The sequence below is a fragment of the Macaca fascicularis genome, chromosome 11 (assembly GCF_037993035.2).
Source record: "Macaca fascicularis isolate 582-1 chromosome 11, T2T-MFA8v1.1".
Taxonomy (NCBI): Eukaryota; Metazoa; Chordata; class Mammalia; order Primates; family Cercopithecidae; genus Macaca; species Macaca fascicularis.
This window is the reverse complement of record NC_088385.1, coordinates 29,691,664-29,717,823: the sequence shown is the minus strand read 5'-3', so window position 1 is coordinate 29,717,823 and position 26,160 is coordinate 29,691,664. Positions and strand designations below refer to the sequence as shown.

The 26,160-nt window shown below is 35.4% G+C and overlaps 1 protein-coding gene across 2 annotated transcripts in view; it reads right to left on the bottom strand.

Moving 5' to 3' along the window:
- Positions 1 to 694: 694 nt before the first annotated feature.
- Positions 695 to 26,160, bottom strand: part of FGFR1OP2 (FGFR1 oncogene partner 2) — a 34,597-nt gene continuing 9,131 nt past the window's right edge. The window contains exons 2-7 of one of the 2 annotated variants that reach the window (XM_005570424.3): positions 13,322 to 13,470; positions 10,953 to 11,070; positions 9,535 to 9,677; positions 6,695 to 6,808; positions 3,868 to 3,981; positions 695 to 2,695 (exon numbers count right to left, since the gene is read on the bottom strand). In XM_005570424.3, the coding sequence (XP_005570481.1) occupies positions 2,558 to 2,695; positions 3,868 to 3,981; positions 6,695 to 6,808; positions 9,535 to 9,677; positions 10,953 to 11,070; positions 13,322 to 13,456 (762 nt within the window). In that variant the 5' untranslated portion in view covers positions 13,457 to 13,470 and the 3' untranslated portion in view covers positions 695 to 2,557. The remainder of the gene's footprint in view (positions 2,696 to 3,867; positions 3,982 to 6,694; positions 6,809 to 9,534; positions 9,678 to 10,952; positions 11,071 to 13,321; positions 13,471 to 26,160) is intronic. The other variant, XM_005570425.4, reaches the window with a different exon arrangement.

Here is a 26,160-nt window from a genome sequence, read left to right as displayed (position 1 = left end):
AAATTAGAGCAGAAATTATCTGTGAGGTTATAAATAATTGGTTTTTAAGAGCTGTTCTTTCTTATATAAAATAAAAAATATAGTTGATAGATGATAAATAAATGATGTCTTAAGTTTCCTAGGGTTACTGTAACAGATTACCACAGGCTGGGTGAATGAAAACAACAGAAACTTATTTCCTCACAGTTCTGGAGGCCAGAAGTCTGAAATCAAACAGGCTTGGTCCTTTCTGGAGGCCGTGAAGAACCCATTGCATGCCTCTTGCAGCTTCTGGTGGTGACTAGCAGTCCCTGCGTAGTTCACTGCCTCTGTCCTCATGCAGCTATGTCTGTGTTTCATGTCTCCTTCTCTCTTATTATAAAGACACTAGTCACTGGGTTTGGAGCCCACCCTAAATCCAGGGTAATTATATCATAAGATCCCCTAATGACATCTGTAAAGACTATTTCCAAATATGGTCACCTTCCCAGGTGTATCAGGTTAGGACTCAGACTTAACCTTCTAGGGGACATGACTCAACCTACTACAGATTGTAAGAAATTCTGCAGGATCCCACACTAAGAAGCTGCTAATTCCTAAGGCATACAGATAGAGGTCACTGCTTTGTAGTAAGAAGAGACAAAAGACCTTAAAATTAAACCATATATAAGAATAAATGTAAGCACTTTTCAAATTAAATTGGGGACCATACCAATTTTAATCACTCATCTTTAATAATAAAATAGGTTCCTATACAGTACATACCTCAAACATAAACTTAAGGTTCTATTTAACAATAACCAAAAAAAAAGATGGAAAAGTGTCACTAAATAACAAAGTAAATGTCTTTTTAAACATGAAGACCTTAAATTCATATCCAAGCAAAAAGACCAGTAAGTTAATCCAACTTGTTTACAAAAATAATTATTTATCAAGCAATCTTTTATAGCAGAGCTGCCTCAATGAACTGCCTCAGACTTAATCTCAATTGTGTAGCTTATTTCGTTTCTTTATTATCAGGGATAAAAAGTATCTGAATGAATGTGTCATTAAATTAAGGGATACTTTCCCAAAAACAATAAAAAAAGTTTCAAAATAAAAACTTGTCATTTATTTATAAAATATCAAATAAGGCCTCTGACTGAAAAAAGAAATCTATGTCATGTTTGGGCCATTAGCCCTTTTCTATTCAATCAGTCTCATCGACCCCACTCACCCCAAACTTAAGATAAAAAAATTCTAAAGTGTAGTTTTAAATTTTACCAATATACGAAATTATACACAATTACCATATAAAGTAATATTTAACAAATTATATACTCAAAGTATAATTTTGTCTTAATATGTATTCAACATAAATAAGTACAATATATTTAATCATGTTTGACACTCTTCTTTTATCCCTTTTTAATATAATCACAACATAAGAAAATTTAGGTTTCAAATGATGTCAAAGCACATTTCTCCATCTGGTGGTTTTTTTAAAAATTTACATATTTGACATTTTAAAAGACAACAGAAACAAATCCACAGATTACTCCACCTCTACCCCACTTTCAGCTGAAAGGTTTTAAGAAAAAAGTTACAGGTTATGAGGACCAGATGGAGCTTAAAAACAGATCCGGAATTTTTTTTTTGAAAATTTAATTTACCTTTTTTTTTTGTATCTCAAGAATACTTAAAGAAAAAAAAAGGGTTATATGAGCCAGAGGAATTCCCAATTCACTTTGAAATTACCATACCTATCTTGCTATATCAAACATTTCAAGTCTGTTGACTAAATGAACTACATAATATCCTTAAAAATCAGCCAAAGAGAAAAACAAATCTCATCTTCTTTATCAACTTTGAACCAAAACTTATCCTTTTAAAGTAGTTTAACCTACTATTATAAGATCTTCTTTCTTAGAAAGTAGTATTCCTTCTTTTTCATTCCTGAAATGATATTTCTTACACTTAAAACTAAGTTATGGACAATTGTTAGCTAAGTATCAGTTATGGTAAATTGCTAAAATTAAATTATCTGTTTAAGGTACATATAACACATTCCTATAGCCTTTAAAACTAAATTTTCTTTCACAAAAATTTAAATAAATGTGAAAGTAGGCAATCACTAGAAGTCTCATGGTACATAAACTTTTTATTAACTTTGACGCCAAATAAGAAGGATGAAATTTAGGATACAAATCTTCCGTTCACAAAACAGTGGCAAAAATTTATATTTTTAAATTGGTATAATTTATGAATTCTCAAACATTTATTGGGAATATTCAGGTTTACCTAATTAATCACCCAGAAAGCCAGCAGTACTGCCAAAAGCTCTTGGTATATTCAGTAGTCACTGTGAAAACCTTTCATTTCTCTACCAACTAGCAATGGCTCAGTTTCTATTTTCCAATTATGTTTTGGAATAAAGTCTATGACCATTAACTATGCATTTTTTTGTTGCTATCTCATAGCCAGTGCACTGTACATATTTACAGAGAAAAAAATAAAGGATTGAATTTTCTGTCCATTCATTCATTCACTTATTTGACCATTTGGAGTCATGTAAGAAGCTCACAGACTCAGAAGCTCTTCAGCTCTTCCTCAGACTCAAGTCACTGTTGGTCACTAATGCTGACAAAGAAGTACTTTCCGATGCGTCATCTTTCCTTAGGTTCAAAAATGATTCTCGAGTTATTTGAAGGATCTCTCTCAAGCCTTTGTTTTCTTGCTATAAGAAGGCAAGCAAAAACAAAAATGCAGTCACCATCTACGAGGTAGCTACAACAGCACAAACATATGTTAGGAAAAACTAAACATATGAAAGTATAACAAATAAGCAAGTTCTGTAATTGGTATTAATCTACTCAACGATATATGCAGTTGGCAACTTGAATCTAAAGAACACTTATGCAGCTAGGAATTGTGTTCAACATCTTCCACCACTGCAAAGCCTTCTAATTAAGCAGCTACAATTGTAAGTAGAAGCTCAGAAATTGCCTTATTTTACAATCACATTAGAGATGAAGACAATAACATCTAGATTTATTTTTATTTAAACTTATAAAGCCAGTGAATAGGCTAGAATCTCTCAGTACTTTTTGGTATTTTTATTACTTTCCATGATAGCACAGAATGCAGGACAAGTTTATCTCACTGGTATTTGAGAGCAGCAGAGTAAGGGTAGCTGATGATATTTTTCAAGAAGGAAAGTAAGTGACCAAATCTGGCACTGGTAAATAACTTTACTTTCCGGCCTCCTTTTGGTTAGTTACTGTAAAAATATTTGTAGACATTTAACAATAACCTTTCATAATTTATTCTCTATCACTGTCTTTCTAAATTTTAGTACTCACTTTCTAAATTCAGTCTCACTTTCTAAATTTTAGTATTCTAAAGCAGATTCCCCACCATGATTTCAAAATGAAGCTCTTAAAGCATAAAAGTCTATTGTACTGATTTCAGTTATTCAGAGACTGGTACTTTCACTATCACAAAATAAAGGACAGATGAGACAAAGGTTTTTAGAATCCCCAGAAAAAGTAAGAATGCCCCTAAATATTTGTGGATTAAAAAAAATTGCCCTGTATCACTATGATCTCAAATAGAATAAACAAAATTTTAAAAATTACTCAATTGAAGAAGTACATTCACTTCATAAGATAAGCAATATAGGATCAAACATCAATTTTCTACATTACTGATATATTGTAAATTACTAATAATCCGAGATTCTTGCATCACCATATAAATGGTCTTGCATAATATGCCCACATAAACAGCATCCAGGAGACCATTACCAGTACCCAAGAAAAGTAAATATGTATTTAAAAATGGGATATATTTTCTGGCATAAATCTTTGTATGCACAATTTTCATCTACATTTGCAATGTAAAACTTACTTCAAGTTGAAATATTCGTTCTTGTTCCTTGCAACCCTGTTGCTCGTCAATTTCAATGGCTTTCCTCATTACTGCTGCCATTTCAGTTATCTGGTCAACATGTGCTTGCAGTTCCTGAAAGAGAGGGATGGGAGTTGGAAATCAGCAAAATACTTTATTTTTGGATCCTCTCCTTTTTATAAAATCTGCAGTACCACTTAACATGAATATTCTTACATTGTCACTTCATATGAATAAAACAAATATTAACAATGAAGTTGGTTGACCACAGATGGGCTTTTGAAATCAGATTTGTCAGGACTAAAATTAAGAATAAGCAGCACAATAAAACTAAACCTAGCAGCAAGAAAAATATTCATATTTTACATTCCTCTCACCACAATGATCAACTTTGTCTTTTTTTTTGCACTTACATACACTATTGTTCAAAGTAATGTGAAAGATAAAAATTGCCGACGCATTCAATCTCTTTTCCTCGCTGAAGTCGTCAATGATTTAGAAATCTTTTCTGTATTTGTTCAGGCCTATAAATTTATCTCAATCCAATCTGTAACCTTTTCTAGGTCATAATCCTCTCTGACAGCAGGAACTGCATCTTTACATCTGCCTTCTATTTAGTGTATGGTATATGATAAATACTGAATAAAATGAGCACAATTCTGCTTTTCAGTGTTAAAATATTAAATGGCCTTCTTTGCCAACTGTTGAAAATATAGTATCACTGTAATACAGACATCCACATTTGTTAGGCGCAGCAAGTAGCATAAATTCTTCCAATCTCATTTTCTTATTTTGCACACCTATGATGTGCCAGCACTATGCTAAACAACAGGAATACAAAGACTGTTAAGACATGTTCCCTGATCTGAAGAAGCTTACAGTCTAGTGAAAGAGACAGACAAAAAAAGGTTTAAAATCAACAGAAACTTGAGAATAATAATTTTCTCAATGAACAGCTTCTATAGACCATTATTCACTGGCAATTGAGAGATATTTTATCATATTAAGCCCAAGACTTAAATATAAAAGTGAATAACTCCCCAAATAAACATTGTCTCTTCAGTAATTATATATATATTTTTTGTAAAAAGGATTTTACAGTACTCCAAGAAACCCACGGAACTAATAAGCTGGAAGAAATGACAATAGTATCTCTGGCAAACCACATTTAATAACCTCTTAACCAACAAAAATGTAGGTCCTTCTAATGGGGAAACCTAAACACTGCTAGTACTCAGCAAGAAGGTACTAGAAAAGGCTAATCTGTGCTGTCCAAAACAATCTTATTTAAACTTAATTAAAATCAATACACTTTTAAAAATTAACAATTCAGTCCCTCAATTGCATTAGTGACACTGCAAGTGCTCAACAGCCACATGTGGCTACTGGCTTCCACACTGGACAGCACAGAGAAAAAACATTCCCATCATTTCAGAAAGTTCTACTGGATAGTTTTGAATTAGATTATGGTAGGAAGAATGATATGAAGAAAAATATGTCATATTCTGCAAGTTAATCATTAAAATTCCTCCCATTGTCAAGGAAGTATAATATGTAAAAGCAGGTAAGTACAGATCATTGCAGCAGCAAACTGAGTAAGGGTAATGAGTAAAAATTTTGAATACCAACAGCATGCTCAACTTATGATTTGGTCAGTCCTATGGCACTGACCTAAGTTAAAAAACTACACAGAAAGCAAGTATTTCTTTCCCTTTTTTTATGAGATAGTCTCGCTCTTGTTGCCCAGGCTGGAGTGCAATGGCCAGACCTTGGCTCACTGCAACCTCCCCCTCCCAGGTTCAAGCAATCCTCTTGCCTCAGCCTCCCGAGCAGCTGGGATTACAGGAACCCGCTACCACGCCCAGCTAACTTTTGGTATTTTTAGTAGAGATGGGGTTTCACCATGTTGGTCAGGCTGGTCTCCAATTCCTGACATCAGGTGATCCGCCCACCTCAGCCTCCCAATTACAGGCATGAGCCACCAAGCCTGGCTGAAGCAAGTATTTCCTTGCCTTTAAAATAGAAGGAAAAAAACTACTGATTGTTTCAGTACCAAGTCTAACAAAGCTCATCATGAGAAAAAACCCAATACTTCAAGTAGGACAGCGTTTTTATAGGCCAGGGTAATGATTCACTTATTAACTATAAAATCTTCAGAGAAGTATCACAGACTTTTTAACAAGCACAAGAGGCAAGATCTGTGCTTTCAAAACTGTCTGGAAGACAAGAAGTATCACCAACATAACCCTTGAACTGTCTTGAAATGTCTTTCGTTTCTAACTCCCTGTCTAGGTTTATTCCTCCTTTATTCAATAAAGACCTGCCACAAGTGAGTTAAAAAACAGTTGAGACACAATGGAGAGAGCACTACTATACTTAATCCTAACATCTAAACAAAGGCATTTTAATTTCATTTGCAAAATCAAAGGACTACAAACTATCCACAATCTGAATTAAAACATTTAATACTTTGACCAAAATTTTTATGAAATCAGGTTAAAATTAATGCCAAGAAAACATCTTTGATGTCCAGAAAGGAAATGACTGTTTTACAGCAACAGCTAACAAGAGCAAATAAATAAAGAGTTGGACTGAATAACCTATAAAACCTGCAAATATCTAACAGGCTGTACATAACACACAGAAAATTAATGAGAGATTTAAAGTTTCTACACTGAACAGCATGGCTATTAACGACACAACATTCTTTTAACGAATCTCATTTATTTGCTGATCTAATCTGGGAGGGAAATTCAACGCAAAAGAACTTTTGAAATGGACCCCCCTTCCATCCACACCCCAAAAGTTGACTGTTTATTTAGTGTACATTCTGATTTGCTTCCAAGTGCCTTCTCTCCAGTCCATGTTGAGGTGCTTCAAGGATGTGTCGAGATGCATCAAGGAAGAATCCTTCGGACTTGTTACGATGTACCATGTCAATCTGTAGTATAGAGTCATTATAATGTTAATACGGATATCATCCGTAATTTAAAAACTGAATGAGTGTTAGTTCATGCGTGTTAGCCAACTGTTTGAAATGTTTGCTTTTTTAAGATTTCCAAAAAGGCATCTGTTCAAAAATAACATGAAAATCATTATTTGGGTAAAAATGAGCTCTCAAACTTTCTACTGATTTTTTAAGTATGTGCTCAAAAACTTCTAGGTAAGGGCAAAGTTCTGTATTACAACAGTCTCGAAAGGATCTCTTACTCCAATCCAAAATGCTGTTATCTGTAACTCTGTTTCTTAACCCTAAATGTGTTGTAAAATTACTTTTGTGTTTAGGCATATCAGAGCACTAGTACCTAAACACATCCTAGAATACCATACTTTTTGTGCTTTTATTATATACAAGTTTCTCTGCCCATTCACTTCTGCTTGTTTACCTACCTGCCCATAATTAATTCAAGGCTGGACTGAGACAGATTTTCTTCCCTTCCTTGACACCGTTCCAGATTTTCCTTATGACAGTTAATATTGCTCCCTCTAGCATTCCAGTAACAATTCATATCTCTACTTTGGGATTCATGAAACCCTCCCTTATACAGGTTGTTATGTTTGTGTCTGCATCTCCCACTATACTGCAAGCTTGTACATTCATCTTATTATTACCCATAACTAATCCAGTGCAAGTATTAATGTTTGTTTAATTAAGTCAAAGTGTCTCCTTTTTGGGAAAAATCAAAATCACAAACATTAACATGTATTAGTGAGAATTAATAACAAGTAACTGAATAGTCATTTTATGGGAGGCAAGGATCATCTGAACTTAGATGAAGAATTCAGTCTACATAATAAAAAAGGATGGCTTACAGCTATCTTAGGAAATGTTTAACCTTACTAATTAATAAACCAGCTCTGGTGAATAGTAAAATCTAATGCATTTTAGAAAACATTTGCTTCTGTCATAGTTGCTACCAGATGAGATGGTATTCTTCCCTTGAGATCCTTAACATTTTATTTTTAGGTTATAAAACATACAAACCTTTTAGAAATTCTCAAGATTACATTTATTTTACTAATAATACTAAGTCAACTCCTCTTAGTGCCTTTAAAAAAGTCTTAGTTATTATAGTTATTATTATACCTTTAAATTTAAATGATTTTAGAATGGTCTCATTAACAATAGTTACAATTTGTATTCAAAAGATCACCACTTAAACATCAACGGATTGCCATTTGATTAGGAGATGAATAGCATAATTAGAAAACTTTTTTTGTTTTTTAATTAAACACAGATTTTTAATTTATTATTTTACTGGTTGACATAAGAGGTACCTATCATTAGGTTTTCTAATATATAAAGGCATATAAAGAGCTATTTGATAGGTATTTAATTCTAATAGAATTAATTACTAATAAGTGAAAAACACCTACAAGCACCAAAATGGAAGAAGTAGTTTAAAGAATCTAAAATGTGTTTCAATAATAGAGAAATATAAAAAGACGTCCTTTCCTATTTCTGCTGTAACAAATGGGGAAAAGAAGGCTCATAATCACTATTTCTTAAATAATATTGATAATAATAGTCAGATCATCATTATCTAATACAGATAACAGCTTAGTTTCCATAATCTAGTTTAATATTTTTATTTCATATCAGCAACTAAAACTCAGTTTAAAATAAATGTAAGTGAGAAAGGATTATTCTACTTGTCTTCATAGCAGTTGCCATAAAATATGGAGCCATACCAAAGGGAATAGACACAGGGATGACAAAGCGATGAAAAGCAGGTAAAACACTAATTTCTAACTACTTCAGCTTTGTTTCTAAAAAATGATGTCAATTGGTATATAATACTGGGGCAAGGGAGCAAAATTTTAATATGTTGGTTCTTCTCCTCAACCCCATGTTTTTTCCATTATAATAAACAAGATGATTTATAGTCTGGATGAATTAGCCTTATTCAGAAAATAGTCCTAAGAAAAACAAATCTACATTAAACTGCTTTCAGGTTTTACAAAAAAGTTTTCAGTATTTTTTGTTTATGCAAGAGAAGGCAATACACAAATTTATTAACAAAAAAAAATTTAAAAATTATGTTTTTTAAGAGACAGGGTCTCAGTCGGTTGTCTAGGTAAGAGTTGGCATGACCATAGCTCACTGTAACCTCAAACTCCTGAGCTGAAGTGGTCTATCCACCTCAGCCTCCTGAGAAGCTAGGACTGCAGGCATGTGCTACCACACCCAGCTAGTATTTTTACTTTTTGAAGAGATGGAGTCGCACTATGTTGCCCAGGCTGGTCTTGAACTTCTGGCCTCAAGCGATCCTCCTACCTTGGCCTCCCAAAGTGCTGGGATTATAGGCGCGAGCCACCATGCCCAGCCTTTTAAGAAATATTTCTTAAAAGCACATAGCCCTACAAAAATAATGTTGAATAGAACAGACTTACCTTTATATCCAAAATAAAATTTATTTTTCAATGTACAAATTAAAGTTTCTAAGAAACAGTGAGAGTTATAAATCAAACAGAAAATGATACATAACAAGCAAGAAATGGAAAAATAAGAAAAAGGAGAAAATGGCAATTAAAAAGATGAAACATTCAACATCATGTTAAAATGCCATTACTAGATACCTGTGATTTTTTACAAAAAAAATCTGAACACAGGATAATCAATCGTCTCTCTTTTCCATTTCAGGTCACATTTATAGAATGGATTACCTTGGAGTGCTGCTCTTTTAACTTCATTATTATACCCGGATCATCTTTTTTGCTAGCCATTAGCAATCTGAACATTTGTTCTCGATACTTGCTCATTATAAGTTCCAAGGCCGACTGATGTTCTTCCAGAGATGTACGCAATTCTATCAAGAATAATATTGTACTTTATTCCAACTTGAGTTAAAAGTACATAAAATTTTCCACTAAGCAACTTATGAATAGGACATTTTAAAAAGAAAACACAATGCACAAAAATCTAGCCATATAACAATAAGAGACACCAAATGAAGTCCCTTATTAGATTTCTGAATGAGCATTTTAACCTTATTTTTTGAGAATCATTTCAACAAAGATGTACTAAACAGCAATTAAATACCAGCCCAGGCTCTCTCTATATTAATACCAAAGGGCCACAGACCTCAAGAGTCTAGCAGAGAAAACAAGCATGTGGTTGGTGCAGAGTGGAGTGTCAGTCAAATAGATTTAAGAGATATCTGTGGGAAAAAATTGGTGGAAGCTTTGTAAAAGTACAGTGTGAGTTCCCTCAGTTGAAAAGTGAAGGAATGGACCTTCTAAGCAGGGAGGCATGAAAACAGATGATGTGTTTAGGAAGTGATTTGTGTTGGCAAGAGCAAAGGGTTCACGGTGAAGAAAGCTGTGGGAATAAGATTAAAAAAAAAAAAAAGGCTGGGAATTGATTTTTAGGGTCCCTGTAAAAGGTAATACATATACAATGAAAGTTCTTAGGCAAAAGAATTACATGATCAGGGCTGGGCACAGTGGCTCACGCCTGTAATCCCAGCACTTTGAGAGGTTGAGGCGGGCAGATAACAAGGTCAGGAGATTGAGACCATCCTGGCTAACACGGTGAAACCCCATCTCTACTAAAAATACAAAAAATTAGCCGGGCGTGGTGGCAGGCGCCTGTTGTACCAGCTACTTGGGAGGCTGAGGCAGGAGAATGGCATGACCCCAGGAGGCGGAGCTTGCAGTGAGCCGAGCTAGCACCACGGCACTCCAGCCTGGGTGAAAGAGCAAGACTCCGTCTCAAAAAAAAAAAAAAAAAAAAAAGAATTACACGATCAGATTGGTTTTTGAAATATCAATCTGATGGTCATATTGAAGACAGCTTGGACAGGAAGGGAGAAGAGAGACCGGAATCAGGGAGATAAGTTTGGACATTTCAGGCAAGAGACTGAGCATCTAATCTGGGGGCTAATGCAGTGGGACTGCAGAGAATGAAGCTGAGTTATTTCATAGCTAACAACAGCAGTGCTAACTGGATTATTGAGGATGAGAATCTAAGAGGATGTCAAGCAAGGCAGACGTTCAAATGTGGGACAGGATAAAGAGCAATAAATATGATTCAGGAATACAGACTAGAAACGGGATTAATGTCAAAAAGTAACGTATCTTGCCTTTGTTTTCTTGTTGCAATTCTCTGATTTGTCTGTTTTCTTGCTGGATTCCCATAACTAACGTGGACCGTGGCCGATGTCTTGCGACTTCATTAAGTTCTTGAATTTCTTCCTGATACTAATGGGGAAAAAACATGCAGGATGAAAATATCTGCAAATATATATATCTGATATATAAATACAAATATATCTGAAATATACATATAAACAAATATCTGGTAAGAGCTTAGTATCCAGAATGTATAAAGAACTCTTACAACTCAACAATAAAATGAAAATAACCCCATTTTTAAAAGTGGCAAAGGATTTGAATAAACATTTATCTAAAGAAGATATACAAATGGCCAATAAGCACATGACAAGATGTTTAATTAAAATAACTAGTCATTAGGAGAATGCAATTCAATATATCCCACTAGGATGATTATAATGAAAAAGACAATAACAATTGTTGGAGAGGATGTGAAGAAATTGCATGCAACCTTCCATACATTGTTGATGGAATGTAAAATGATGTAGCTCAGAGGTGTCCAATCTTTTGGCTTCCCTGGGCACACTGGAAGAAGAATTGTCAGGCCGCACATAAAATACACTAACACTAACGATAGCTGATGACCTTTTTTTAAAAAAAAAAAAAATCTCATAATGTTTTAAGAAAGTTTGCAAATTTGTATTGGGCTGCATTCAAAGCCATCCTGGACCATATGCAGCCAGCAAGTCACAAGTCGGACAAGCTTGGTGTAGCTGCTTTGGGAAACAACGTGCCAGATCCTCAAAAAATTTAAGAGAGTTATTACGTGACCCATCCATTCTACTTCTACATATATACCCAAGAAAACTGAAAACATATGTCCACACAGAAACGTGTACACAAATATTCATAGTAGCATATATTCTTACCAGCCAAAAAAGTAAAATAATCCAAATGCCTATCAAACGACGAATGGATAAGCACAATGTGCTGTATCCTTACAATGCAATATTATTTGGTAATAAACAGGAATGAAGTACGGATAACATGCTACAACATAGATGAACCTTAAAAACATTATGTTAAGAAGCCAATCACAAAAAGCTGCATATTTTATCATTTCATTCATATAAAATGTCCAGAATAGGCAAATCCATACAGACAGAAATATTAGTGGTTGCCAGAGACTGAGGAAAGGGGAAACTAGAGAGAGACCACTGATGGATGTAAGGTTTTGTGGTGATGAAAATGTTCTGGAATCAGATAGTGGTTATACTGTATAACCTGCAAGTGTGTACTAAAATCCAATGAACTGTACCCTTCAAAAAAGTAAATTTTATGGTATGTGAATATCTTAATAATAATAATAGCACATGTACAAAAGAAATGCAGAAAGACTTTCCATTAAGAAAATGAGAATCTTATTTTACAATTGCACTAATTTATTTTCAAGGCATTCTCACGAGACACTTAGTAATATATTCATTATAACACTCCTGGTTCTTAACTTCAGATGTGAAACTCCCTTTTTAACAACTCAATACCAGATATATGTTCACTGAAGTGCCTGAGTCTAGCTGGACAGTTGGTTAGGGATGCAGGTAATCTGTTTAGGGCAACACAGTTGTAAAACCAAATAACTAAACTTGCTCCACTATTTCCAGTAGCTTTGTTAAAAATACTATCCCAGAATTGCTTCCTTTTACAAAACAGATGAGGAGAGTTAGCCGTGAATATACATTCTCCCCCTCTGATTTCCATCATAATGTCAAAGATTTTATAATTTTCTTAAATGACTTGAAAATTTTTACCAGAAGGTTAAAATAGTGTCTAAACTCCGTGGCCCATGGGAATATTCTGTTACACAACAGTAAAAATAGCAAGAAGAAAGCCCTTTTTATGTATTCTTTAATTGGTAGCATTGAATGAAAAATAAGGCAGCAAGTATGGGTATAATAACTGCACAGAGTGTAAATCACATATTACCTTGCATCATTTTCAAAAGCTATTTTGTTGTTAAACAGCATCACCTTAAGTACTTTTATAAAGAAAAATATGAACATTTCCACATTATACAAGACAGAACAAAATGTGTACCAACATTAGTAAAAGGTATTATCTGGTCTTTGTCAAATGTTTCTAGATCTAACAAATTCATTTATTTTCTAAACTCAAATGCGCAACTTTGTCAGCAAAATAAGTGATCAAATCTAGGGTTTAGAAATATATGTCCATGTATGTCACCTGAACACGACAAAATTAAAGTAAATCTGAAATACACAGGTCAAACTACTTTAAAATTTTAGAGAATGTTGAAAAAATTAGATACTAATTAGCCAGCAATACATAAATGTCAATGACTGCTTTCGATAAATGGAATGAACAAGAAAAATCAAACCTGTTTCATGGCTTCTACTCGCTTGTTGAGAGCTGTGGTTTGCTCAATCAGAGATTCTGCGGCATCGTCATGATCTCTTAATCTTTCAACAAGAGCTTTAGCATCAGCAAGTGCCTTCTCAATTGTGCAACTCATTTCTAAAGATATATCTATAATTAAAATTAAAATCAAGACTCAAAGTCAACATATCTATTTTAGTTTCAGGTCAACACAGATATGCTTCTTAAGACACATTTGTTACAGTATTGTTCACTGTCCAGGGAGGAAAAAACACCTAAGAACACTGTGGTTTTGCTTCTGTTAGGATGGTACAAACTTGAAAGTAAATTTACACTGCTACAAAAAAATTAGAACACAGTTAAAAGATTTACAGATGGAACTAGAGTGTATTTAAAACACTCAGAACTGACAGTGGGGAAAAAAGTACATTTCCAGTGAATATAACGTTATACAGAAATTTGCCCTTTATGAGGGCATTCCCTATCTTGTCACTTTTGAGAAAGATCATTTGGTTCGTTGTTCTGTATTCTGGGGTCAATGACCATCAGATTTCTGACTGTAAGAATGCTTCCTAACCTCTGCTTGGTCAGGGGACTTGAGACACTGTTCACAAACACTGCTGACCAGCCAAAGTGGCCTCAATGTGTCATGCTACATCAAAGTCTCAACCTCCTCTTGGAAGAACTTTTGCTTCTTACATAAAGTTGCATTGTAATTCTAACGCTTGCGTCTTCCTTAGTAAATTGCAAAAAAAGAGTTTTGACTTAGGACAAAACTGGTAATTACAGGAAACGTCCAATATGTTAAAATCAGTAAGTAATATGTTTAAGAGTAGCTGAAAAAATTATGAGAGAAAACATGAAACAGTCAATTGTCAGCTTCTTCAACTGGTATACAGAAACCTCAAACAAAATTTTAATAATTTTAAACAGTCTCTTTCCAAAACTTAAGTTTCTTCTGAAACTTACCCTCCTTGAAATCTTTTATCTTTCTTTTTTTTCAATTTGAAATAGAGTCTCGCTCTGTTGACCAGGCTGGAGTGCAATGGCATGATCTCAGCTCACTGCAAGCTCTGCCTCCCAGGTTCATGCCATTCTCCTGCCTCAGCCTCCCAAGTAGCTGGGACTACAGGCACCTGCCACCACACCTAGCTAATTTTTTTTTATTTTTAGTAGAGACGGGGTTTCACCATGTTAGCCAGATGGTCTCGATCTCCTGACCTCATGATCTGCCCACCTCGGCCCCCTCAAAGTGCTGGGATTACAGGCGTGAGCCACCATGCCCGGCCGAAATCTTTTCTTTCTACTAAGTTTTACCTAACTTTCAATGCAAGCCATCCTTTCTTCAGAGTTTTCTCAAAAAATAAAATCACACTAAATTACCAGGCCAGAAGCCAGGTTTACAGAAGTTAAATTAAAACTTTGGTGTAGATCCAAGTGAAGGGTTATAAACAAAGATTTTCATTAACTGTAGTAAAACAGCGATTTGCCACAGAATTCAGGACTCTGTTATGTAACACTGCCCTGGACTACAGATCTGTACTAGTTCAATTAATGATTATCCCCTCCAATACACACCCACACACACACCCACACACACACAAAGCAACAAGTAGAAAAGAGAAGATTTAAATAACTCAACAGTATAAAATATTTCATAAAACATATTAGGCAATTTCAGAAGACTTTCTCCTGTTATTTAAATCGCCAATTTAGAAAATGTCCAATATATGACCAGACATTTCCATGGAGCCTTAAGAAGTAAACAAGCTGGAAATTAATATAACTTCTGGCTCTCTAGAGAAAACAACCACAAGATCTGTCTTGTAAGATTCAGGAGGTTTAGATAAGGATACCTGAAAATATGACAAGTAAAAGGGCCATTAAAGGAACCAATATTGTCTGATACTGGCTAATACCCAAAAGGACAACTACCCAAAATCTATCCAAAGATGCTGCTCTGAGAGAGCCATTAGCGCCCAACAATACCCTGTACTTCCTCTAAATTTCCAAAGGGAATTATCTAAAATTGTAGATAGACAACTTTCTTACTTTTAAGAAAGTTAACATAAATGGGTTAAATGGACATCACTACAACTCCATGAATCCCATTACTATAGAACATCAGATCCTTCTTAGTAAGCTTTTAAAGCTGTCTGTAAAGCAAAATTAAAAAAAAAAACAAAAACAAAAAAAAACAGGACAGGTGCTGACTTGTAATAAGAAAAATGAAATAACCAAAAAAAAAGGTTTTATAGTAAAAATAATAGGTTGTAATACATGGTGAAAAAAATAAAAGACAAATCTGAAATTCTACAACAAATTATAAAAGATTTGAGAGAAAATAAAGTTTATCTTGGTTTAATATAACTCTCTTGGTTTAATAGAACTCTCTAACGGTCCTAATCTGTAAATGATATTGCTGGGACCACAAGAAGAACCCTTCTTTATTCACTAAAGCGTAACATCTACAAATGCAATAGATAGGATCTGTTTCCAAAAAAAATGCAGTGAGGTCCTATATATGATCAGATAGCTCGACAGCCCTCAGTCTAGACAGTCTTCCTACATAATCATAGATCTTTTTGAGTACAAAAATAGTACACTGTGTTCAGGGAGCATTAACAACATGACATCAAAAACCCCACCTGCCTATTATATTGCGTACCTTAGGCTGGGTGCACTGGCTCACTCAGCACTTTGGGAGGTCGAGGAGGGCAGATCACTTGAAGTCAGGAGTTTGAGACCAGCCTGGCCAATATGGTGAAACACTGTCTCTACTAAAAATACAAAAATTACCTGGGTGTGGGGGCACACGCCTATAATCCCAGCTACTCCGGAGGCTGAGGCAAGAGAATCGCTTCAACCTGGGAGGCAGAGGTTGCGATGAGCCAAAATTGCACCACTGCACTACAGCTTGGGCAACAGAGACTCTGTCTCAATAGATAAATAAATACATACATACATACATACAAAAATTAGCCAGGCTTGGTGGGGAGTGCCTGTAATCCCAGCTATTTGGGAGGCTGAGGCAGGAGAATCGCTTAAACCTGGGAGGCGGAAGTTGCAGTGAGCCATAGCACCACTGCATTCCAGCCTGGGCCACAGAGTGAGGAGCCATCTCAAAAAACAAAAAAAACAAAAAAAACAAAAAAAAAAAAAGAAAGAAATCGTATACCTTAATTCAGTAGCTACGGTTTAGCTTCCCTGCCTCAGAGCAATTATAAACCTCAACTGAATTAATCAAAGCATCTTCAGAGGTTATACTAGGTCTTTAAACCTCAGGTTACCATGCATAGTAAATCCCTGTTGCTAAAGGAAACCACCCAAAATTTCTGTCACTTGAGTAATTATGAAATATTGTTACTCTCTCTTTTTCACATTACCATCCACTGGTGTAACAGTGTTAATTCAACAACCTTTACCTACTGCAAGGAAAAATCTCATGATTGTGATTCCATAACTCAAGAAGTATTCAAGTCCAAAACAAAACTTTTGAATTTTCTAGTACCAAATCCTGACTTTACTGTTTGTTAATGGGTTTTATCTTAAAAACAAAAATCAGCAATATCAGGCTTGATATGCAAGAGGTACATCAGTTACTGTGGTAAAATTCAATTTCTTACCAGAAGCTAGACTGATCAAGTGACTTAACTGTAGTCCACTAAGATAGAGCAACTTACTAAAAGTAAATATATACACGAATAGCTGATATGCTTTTAGAATAATTCACTTCTCTGAAATGCTGCAAAGAAAAGAGTTTCCTCCGATATCCTTTAAAAAACAATGAATACATTAACTACTTGATGGCTTGATGGTAGCTGCCTAATATAACTGCTATCATAAAGGTAGAAACAATATTGTAGATACCACAGAAATACCTTAAAGTTCATTACTATAAGCGGGATGCTTTGACTAAACATCGTTATGCAAAGGCTTCATATGAAACTGTAAAATAAATCCATGAAGAAGTTCAAAGACTCCATGACAGATACACAAAATTTGGCCTGTCAAGTTTCAAAAGAACCATATGACCATCAAGTTGTAAGATCCATGAAGATAAAAACTGTCACAACCAGAATGGCTACTTGATAGTACCACATAACACCTCAAACAGGGTCAGGCATGGTGGCTCACTCCTGTAATCCCAGCACTTTGGCAGGCTGAGGCAGGTGGATCACCTGAGGTCAGGAGTTCGAGACCATCCTGACCAATATGATGAAACCCCATCTCTACTGAAAATACAAAAATTAGCTGGTGTGGTGGCATGCGCCTGTAATCCCAGCTACTCAGGAAGCTGAGATAGGAGAATCTCTTGAACCCGGGAGGCAGACGTTGCAGTGAGCCGAGATCGCGCCATTGCACTAGCCTGGGCAACAAGTGCAAAACTCCATCTCAAACAAAACAAAACCTCAAATAGATACTACTCTATGAAACATTTCATTTAAGTAGAAAAAAATGGCCACAATATTAAACACAGATGGGAAAACTTACCTTGCATAGCATAGGATATTGGTCAATTCATGCTTCACTTATAAATAAATTTAATCTGGAAAAATTGTAGGCCAGGTGTGGTGGTGCACGCCTGTAATCCCAGCACTTTGGGAGACCGAGGTGGGTGGATCGCCCAAGGTCAGGAGTTTGCGCAGCCTGACTAACATGATGAAACCCCGTCTCTACTAAATACAAAAATATTAGCAGGGTGTGGTGGCACAAGCCTGTAATCCGAGCTACTTGGGAGGCTGAGAAAGGAAAATCGTTTGTACCTGGGAGGTGGAGGTTGCAATGAGCTGAGATCACGCCATTGCACTCCAGCCTGGGCAACAAGAACGAAACTCCATCTCAAAATAAAAAAAAAAAAAACTGTAATGGTAAATCAAGGACTAAAACCATTCCTAAACAACTTTCTAAACATCTCTAAGATTTTATAGAGTTGCCTCTATCTTTTAGAAATATTTATTATTATTTTTAAAATTTTAATTATTTTAAGAGATGAGGTCTTGCTGTCACCCAGGCTGGAACTCCTGGACTCCAAAGACCCTCCACTTCAGTCCCCTGAGCAGCTGAGACTATAGGTGCATGCCACCATGCCGGGCAATATTGTTAAATATACTAGTATGTTTATGTTATGAATCCCTTAGAAGAGTCCCCTATTGAAAAGACGCAATATTCACAATCACTGAAATACTATATTTTGTGTATTTTCCCAAGGGCATTCTAACTTGTCATCCAATAATATAAAAACATATTTAACTGCAATAGTTGAAACTTATACATTTCGACGATATAACACTTTGCTTCTTTCTAAGAAACTTTGTCTTCATCATTCCCAGTCCTCAGGAAACCCCACGTAGGAGTTTCCAACAAGATCTAAGTCCAGACACATTGTCATCACATTTCCGAAAACTAAAGACAAAGAAAAAATCTGGAAAGCAGCCACAGAAAAATGATACATTACTCATACAGAACAATTTGAGTAGCTATAGGTTTCCCATCAGAAATGAAGGCCAGAAAAAAGTAGAACAACATTTTCAAAATGCTGAAATAACAGACCTATCAACCCAAAACTCTATATCCAGCAAAAATGTTTCATATTTGAAGGTAAAATAAAAATCATTCTCAGCTGAAGAGAAAGAAGAATTTATTTCCAGTAGACTTATTACAAAGAATAATCTAGTTAGAAGCAAAGCGTTGTCAGAAGGAAACTTAGAACATCAGGAACAAAGGGAGATCAACGGAAATTATAAATATCTGGGTAAATATTTTCCTCTTAGTTCTTTTAAACATCTAATGTTTAAAAACAAGAATTATAATATTTATCTAACGAGATTTTTAATTTATGCAGGGAAATATATAACTACAACAAAAAGGGAGGAGGCTAAAAAGGCTTTTATAGTGATCAGATTTCTACATTTCACTTGAAGTTGTAAAAATAACAATTTTATGTAGACTTCAAAATTTACATATACTGTAATTCCTAAAAAATCCCTAAAATAACTGTACAGAGATAATAGTCAAAACTACAATAGGTTAATTGAAATGAATTAAAAAGTGTTCAATAACTCAAAAGACAGAGAAAAGGCAAAACAAAGGAATATCAAAGGAACAAAAAGAAAACAAATGGTAAGATGGCAGAACTAAATCCAAACATGTTAATAATTTCACTAAATATAAATGTTCTCAACACATGGATTAAGATAGATGATCAGAATTTTAAAAGAGGACCCAACTATGCATTATTTATATGAAATTCACTTTAAACATGATATGGGTAGGTTAAAAGTAAAAGGACAGGCTGGGCGTAGTGGCTCACACCTGTAATCCCAGCACTTTGAGAGGCTGAGATCGGAGGATCGCCTGAGCCCAGGAATTCAAGACCAGCCTGGGCAACATGGCAAAACGCTGTCTCTACAAAAAATTTAAAAATTAGCTGAGTTTGGTGGCACATGCCTGTAGTCTCAGCTACTTGGAACAGTGAGGGTGCAGTCAACCCTGGCTGTGCCACTGCATTCCTGCCTGGGTGACAGAGTGAGACCTTGTCTCCAAAAAAAAAAAAGTTAAAAGGATGGAAAATAGGATATATTATACAAATACTAGTCAAAAGAAAACCAGAGGGCTAACAACATGAAAACACGCTCAACATAACTAGCCATCACTGAAATGCAATTCAAAACCACAATGAGATATACCTACTAAGATGGCTATAATAGAAAAGATAGAAGTATTGGCTAGGATATAAAGAATGTGAAATGGTATAGCCACTCTGGAAAAGTCTGACAGTTACTCAAAAGGTTAAACACGTGATCCAACAATTCCACTCCTAGGTACACACCAAGAAAATGAAAGTATGTCAATGCAAAAAACTGTATGTGAATGTTCACAGCATTATTCAACTGATAAATGAATAAATACGATGTGTTCATACAGTGGAATATTTGGCAAAAAAAAAAAAAAAAAAGCAGGGGGGAATAATGTCCTGAAACAGGCTACAACATGAATGAAAACTGAAAAAATTATGCTAAGTGAAAGAAGTCAGTCACAAAGACAATGTATGATGCCATTTATATAGTGTCCAAAAGAGGCAAATCTACAGAGGCTGAAAGTAGATCAGTGGATGCTTAGGCCTGGGGGAGTAGGAAAAGGTAGGAGGAACGGAAAGTGACTGTTAATGAACATATGGTTTCTTTTTGTGTGGGAAAAATGTTCTAAAATCGATTTTGTTGTGATGGTTACACAACTCTGAATACAATGAAAACCCTAAAAGTGTATACTTTAAATAGGTGAATAGTATGGTATATGAATTATATCTCATAGAGGCGTTATATTTAAGAAAGAGCTAGATAATATAATATCAGACAAAGCCAGGCGCAGTGGCCCACGCCCATATAATCCCAGCATTTTGGGAGTCTGAGACTGGCGGATCGTGAAGCCAGGGGTTCCAGAACAGCCTGGGAAACATGGTGAAACCCCATCTCTACTAAAAATACAAAAGATTAACCGGGCATGGTGGTACACACCCGCAGTCACAGCTACCTGGGAGGTGGAGGTAGGAGGATCACCTAAGCCCAGGAGGTTGAGGCTGCAGTCAGCCATGATCATGCCACTACACTCTAGCCTGGGCAACAAAGTGAGACTTGCCTCAAAAAATAAGTAAGTATCAGACAAAGCAAACTTCAGAGAAAAGAAAATTACTGGGACAGAGGAACATTACATGATGATAAAAAGCCCAATTCACCAAGAAAATATAAGCAACCTAAATGTATATACAACTATAATTAAAGAGCTTCAAAACACAAAAGCACTAACTCAAACAACTGAAGGGATATACAGGCACATCCCACCCTTACTGCTGAGAAATTAAACACTCCTTTCTCAGTCCTGCCAGAAAGTCCTCCTTTCTGGCAGACCCTGTACACAAAAATCAGCAAGAATATAGACAAAATGAACACCATCTACTAAATGGCTTGAATTGATATTTATGAAATGCTACAACCAACAACAGCAGAGTACACATTCTTTTTAAGTGCACAAGACATTTACAAGGATAGATCATATCCTGGATCACAAAACAAACCTTAACAAATTTAAAAGAACTGTAATCATACAAATTATGCTCTTTTTTGAGATGGAGTTTCACTCTTGTCACCCAGGCTGGAGTGCAATGGCACAGTCTCGGCTCACTGCAATCTCTGCCTCCTGGGTTCAAGCGGTTCTTCTGCCTCAGCCTCCTGAGTAGCTGGGATTACAGGCTCATGCTACCATGCCTGGCTAATTTTTGTATTTTTAGTAGAGATGGGGTTTCACCACGTTGGCCAGGCTGGTCCCGAATGCCTGACCTCAGGTGATCCACTCGCCTCGGTCTCCCAAAATACTGGGATTACAGGCGTGAGTCACCGCAACCGGCCAGTACAAATTAAGCTCTTTGATTACAATGAAATCAAACTAAAGTAAATAATTAAGATATAACAAGAAAATCTCCAAACACCTGGAAGTTAAACAACGTACTTCTACACAATAAGTCAAAAAGGAAGTCTCTGGAAATTAGAAGATACTTTGATCTAAATAAACATGAAAATACAAAATATCAAAAATTTTGGCATGTATGTAAAACTCTACTTTGAGGCAAATTTATAGCATTAAATGCTTATATTAGAAAATTAGAAAGATCTCAAATCAATTATATAAGCCTCAACCTTTAGGAACTTGGAGAAGAAGAGCAAAATAAACCTAAATTAAATAGAAGGAAATAATAAAGAGTAAAAATCAATGAAATTGAAAACAGGAAAGCAACAGAGAAAACCCCATGAAATCAAGCCAGTTCTTTGAAAAAAACAAAAATTGAAAAACCTCCTACAAAATTAACCAAGAAAAAAGACAGCAGACATAAAGTACTAACGGAAAGAAGAAACAGGAAAGAAGGGATATTAGGAAAGACGAGATATCACTACAGGCCTCTAATTCATTCAAAGGATAAGTGAATACAATAATAAATTCCATACACATGAATCGGATAATTTAAATGAAATGGACTAATTCTTCAAAAAACACAAACTACATAAAGTCACAGAAGATGTAACAGACAACTATGAATAGTCCTATTATAACTATTTTAAGAAACTGAATTTGTAATTAGAAATCTATAAAAAATCTCCAGACCTGGATGGATTCAAGGACAAATTCCATCACACATTTAAAGTAGTAACACCAATTATTATAGAATTTCCTAAAAAAAGAATAGAAGAAAAGGAAATACTTGTACTTTGAAACTCGTAAAATCATGTATTACTGATACCAAAACCAAAGAGAATACAAGAAAACCACAGACTAATATCCTTCATTAACATAAACAAAATATCCTTAAGGAAATATTTGTAACTCAAATTCAGCAACTCATAATGAGAGCAATATACCCTGACCAATGCAACTTTATCCCAGATTCAAGGCTGTCTCCAGTGTAATCCACCGAAGATGAAAATCACTTAGGCATACCAATTGGAGTATTATTTTAAAATTCAGCATCCTTTCATAATAAAAATTTTCTGCAAGCTAGGACTAGAAGAGGATTTTTTTAAACTGAGAAAGGGCATTTTCAAAAAACTTATAGCAAACATCATACTTCATAATGAAAGACTGACTGCTTTCCCAATAAAATTAGGAACAAGGGAAGGATGTCTCCAGTCACCAGTCCTGTTCAATACATTAATGCAATAAGGCTAGGAAGGGGGGAGAAAGCATATAGGTTGCAAAAGGAGAAATAAAATGGCCCCTTTTCACAGCCAACATTGATGTCTATGTAGAAAACCCCAAAGAATCCAAAAAAGAACTTCTAAAACTAATATATGATTTTAGCAACGTCACAGGATACAAGCACAAGAATCAACTATTTTTCTATATACTGGCAACAAACAAATGGAAACCAAAACTTTTTTTTTGTTAAACACACATTTACAATAGCAAAAAAAAAAAAAAAGAAGAAGAAGAAGAAAGAAAAGGAAAAAAAAAACAAAAAACTGAGATTCCTGGGCATAAATTAAAACATATGCAAAATCTGTGCTGATAACTATAAAACGCTAATGAAAGAAACTAGAGAGGATCTAAATGAATGGAGAAACATACTGTGTTCAAGGACTGGAAGACTCAACATAGTAGAGAAGTTTTCTTTTTCTTTTTTTTGAGACAGAGTCTTAGTCTGTTGCCCAGGCTACTGGAGTGCAGTGGTTCGATCTCGGTTCACTGCAACCTCCGCCTCCCGGGTTCAAGCGATTCTCTTGCCTCAGCCTCCAGAGTAGTTGAGATTACAGGCGTGCGCCACCACGCCAAGCTAATTTTTGTATTTTTAGTAGAGGCAGGGTTTTGCCATGCTGGCCAGGATGGACTCGAACTCTTGACCTCAAGTGATCCTCCTGCCTCAACTTCCCAAAGTGCTGGTATTACAGGCATGAGCCACCATGCCCAGCCGAAACGTCAAGTTTTCTGTAACTATTCTACAAACAGTACAATTTCCAATCAAAGTCCCAGCAAGATTTTTTTAGAGAAATTGATAAGCTAATTCTAAAATTTCTATGGAAATGCAAAGAAACTAGATAAAACAACTATGAAAACAAAAAAAAGTTGAAGAAACTATTTTTCAGAGTTTTTTTCACACTACCAAAGTTTAAGACTTACTATAAAGCTACTGCAATCAAGGTGGCATAGAGATGAGAGACAGAATAAGTTTAGAAACAGGGCCATACAAAAATGACCAACTGATTTTTGAAAAGGTGCAAAGGCAAGTCAGAGGAGAAAGGTTGGCTTTTTCAACAAATGTTGTTGGAAGAACTGGACATCTATATGCCAAAAGTTTAATCCCAATGTAATTCTTACACTTTATACCAAAATTAACTCAAAATGGACCATAAGTCTAAATGCAAAATTAAAAACAATAACACTTCCAGGAAAAAATTAAGAGAAAATATTTGTGACCTGGGGTTAGGCAAAGGTTTTTGTAAACATGACACTAAAAGTATGATTCATAAAAGAAAAATTTGATAAACTGAACCTCATCAAAACCACAAACTTTTGTTCTGGGAAAGACACTGTTTAGAGAGTTTGAAAAGACAAGCTACAGGCTGGGAGAAAATATTTTCAAATTACTTATCCAACAAAGGACTTGTATCTAGAATACATAAAAACCTCTCGAAACAGTAAGAAAATAATCCAAATAAAAATGAATAAAAGACTTTACTCGTGAACCAAAAAGATATGGACAAATAAGAAACAAGAAAAGATGTTCAACATCATCAGCCATTAAAGAAACGCAATTAGAACCATGATGAAACCTGCCCTCTTAAAATGACGATTTATTTCTGCATCAATACCACATTGCCTCAAATGTAACAGCTGTAAAATAATGTATTTACTTGCTAATATGTATAAGTCACTGTTTTCTTCTTTTTTTTTTTTTTTTTTTTTTTAAATTTATTTATTATTATTATACTTTAAGTTGTAGGGTACATGTGCATAACGTGCAGGTTTGTTACATATGTATACTTGTGCCATGTTGCTGTACTGCACCCATCAACTCGTCATTTACATCAGGTATAACTCCCAACGCAATCCCTCCCCCCTCCCCCCTCCCCATGATAGGCCCCGGTGTGTTATGTTCCCCTTCCTGAGTCCGAGTGATCTCATTGTTCAGTTCCCACCTATGAGTGAGAACATGCGGTGTTTGGTTTTCTGTTCTTGCGATAGTTTGCTAAGAATGATGGATTCCAGCTGCATCCAAGTCCCTACAAAGGACTCAAACTCATCCTTTTTTATGGCTGCATAGTATTCCATGGTGTATATGTGCCACATTTTCTTAATCCAATCTGTCACTGATGGACATTTGGGTTGATTCCAAGTCTTTGCTATTGTGAATAGTGCTGCAATAAACATACGTGTGCATGTGTCTTTATAGCAGCATAATTTATAATCCTTTGGGTATATACCCAGTAATGGGATGGCTGGGTCATATGGTACATCTAGTTCTAGATCCTTGAGGAATCGCCATACTGTTTTCCATAATGGTTGAACTAGTTTACAATCCCACCAACAGTGTAAAAGTGTTCCTATTTCTCCACATCCTCTCCAGCACCTGTTGTTTCCTGACTTTTTAATGATTGCCATTCTAACTGGTGTGAGATGGTATCTCATTGTGGTTTTGATTTGCATTTCTCTGATGGCCAGTGATGATGAGCATTTTTTCATGTGTCTGTTGGCTGTATGAATGTCTTCTTTTGAGAAATGTCTGTTCATGTCCTTTGCCCACTTTTTGATGGGGTTGTTTGTTTTTTTCTTGTAAATTTGTTTGAGTTCTTTGTAGGTTCTGGATATTAGCCCTTTGTCAGATGAGTAGATTGCAAAAATTTTTTCCCATTCTGTAGGTTGCCTGTTCACTCTGATGGTAGTGTCTTTTGCTGTGCAGAAGCTCTTTAGTTTAATGAGATCCCATTTGTCAATTTTGGCTTTTGCTGCTGTTGCTTTTGGTGTTTTAGACATGAAATCTTTGCCCATGCCTATGTCCTGAATGGTACTACCTAGGTTTTCCTCTAGGATTTTTATGGTATTAGGTCTAACATTTAAGTCTCTAATCCATCTTGAATTAATTTTCGTATAAGGAGTAAGGAAAGGATCCAGTTTCAGCTTTCTACTTATGGCTAGCCAATTTTCCCAGCACCATTTATTAAATAGGGAATCCTTTCCCCATTTCTTGTTTCTCTCAGGTTTGTCAAAGATCAAATGGTTGTAGATGTGTGGTATTATTTCTGAGGACTCTGTTCTGTTCCATTGGTCTATATCTCTGTTTTGGTACCAGTACCA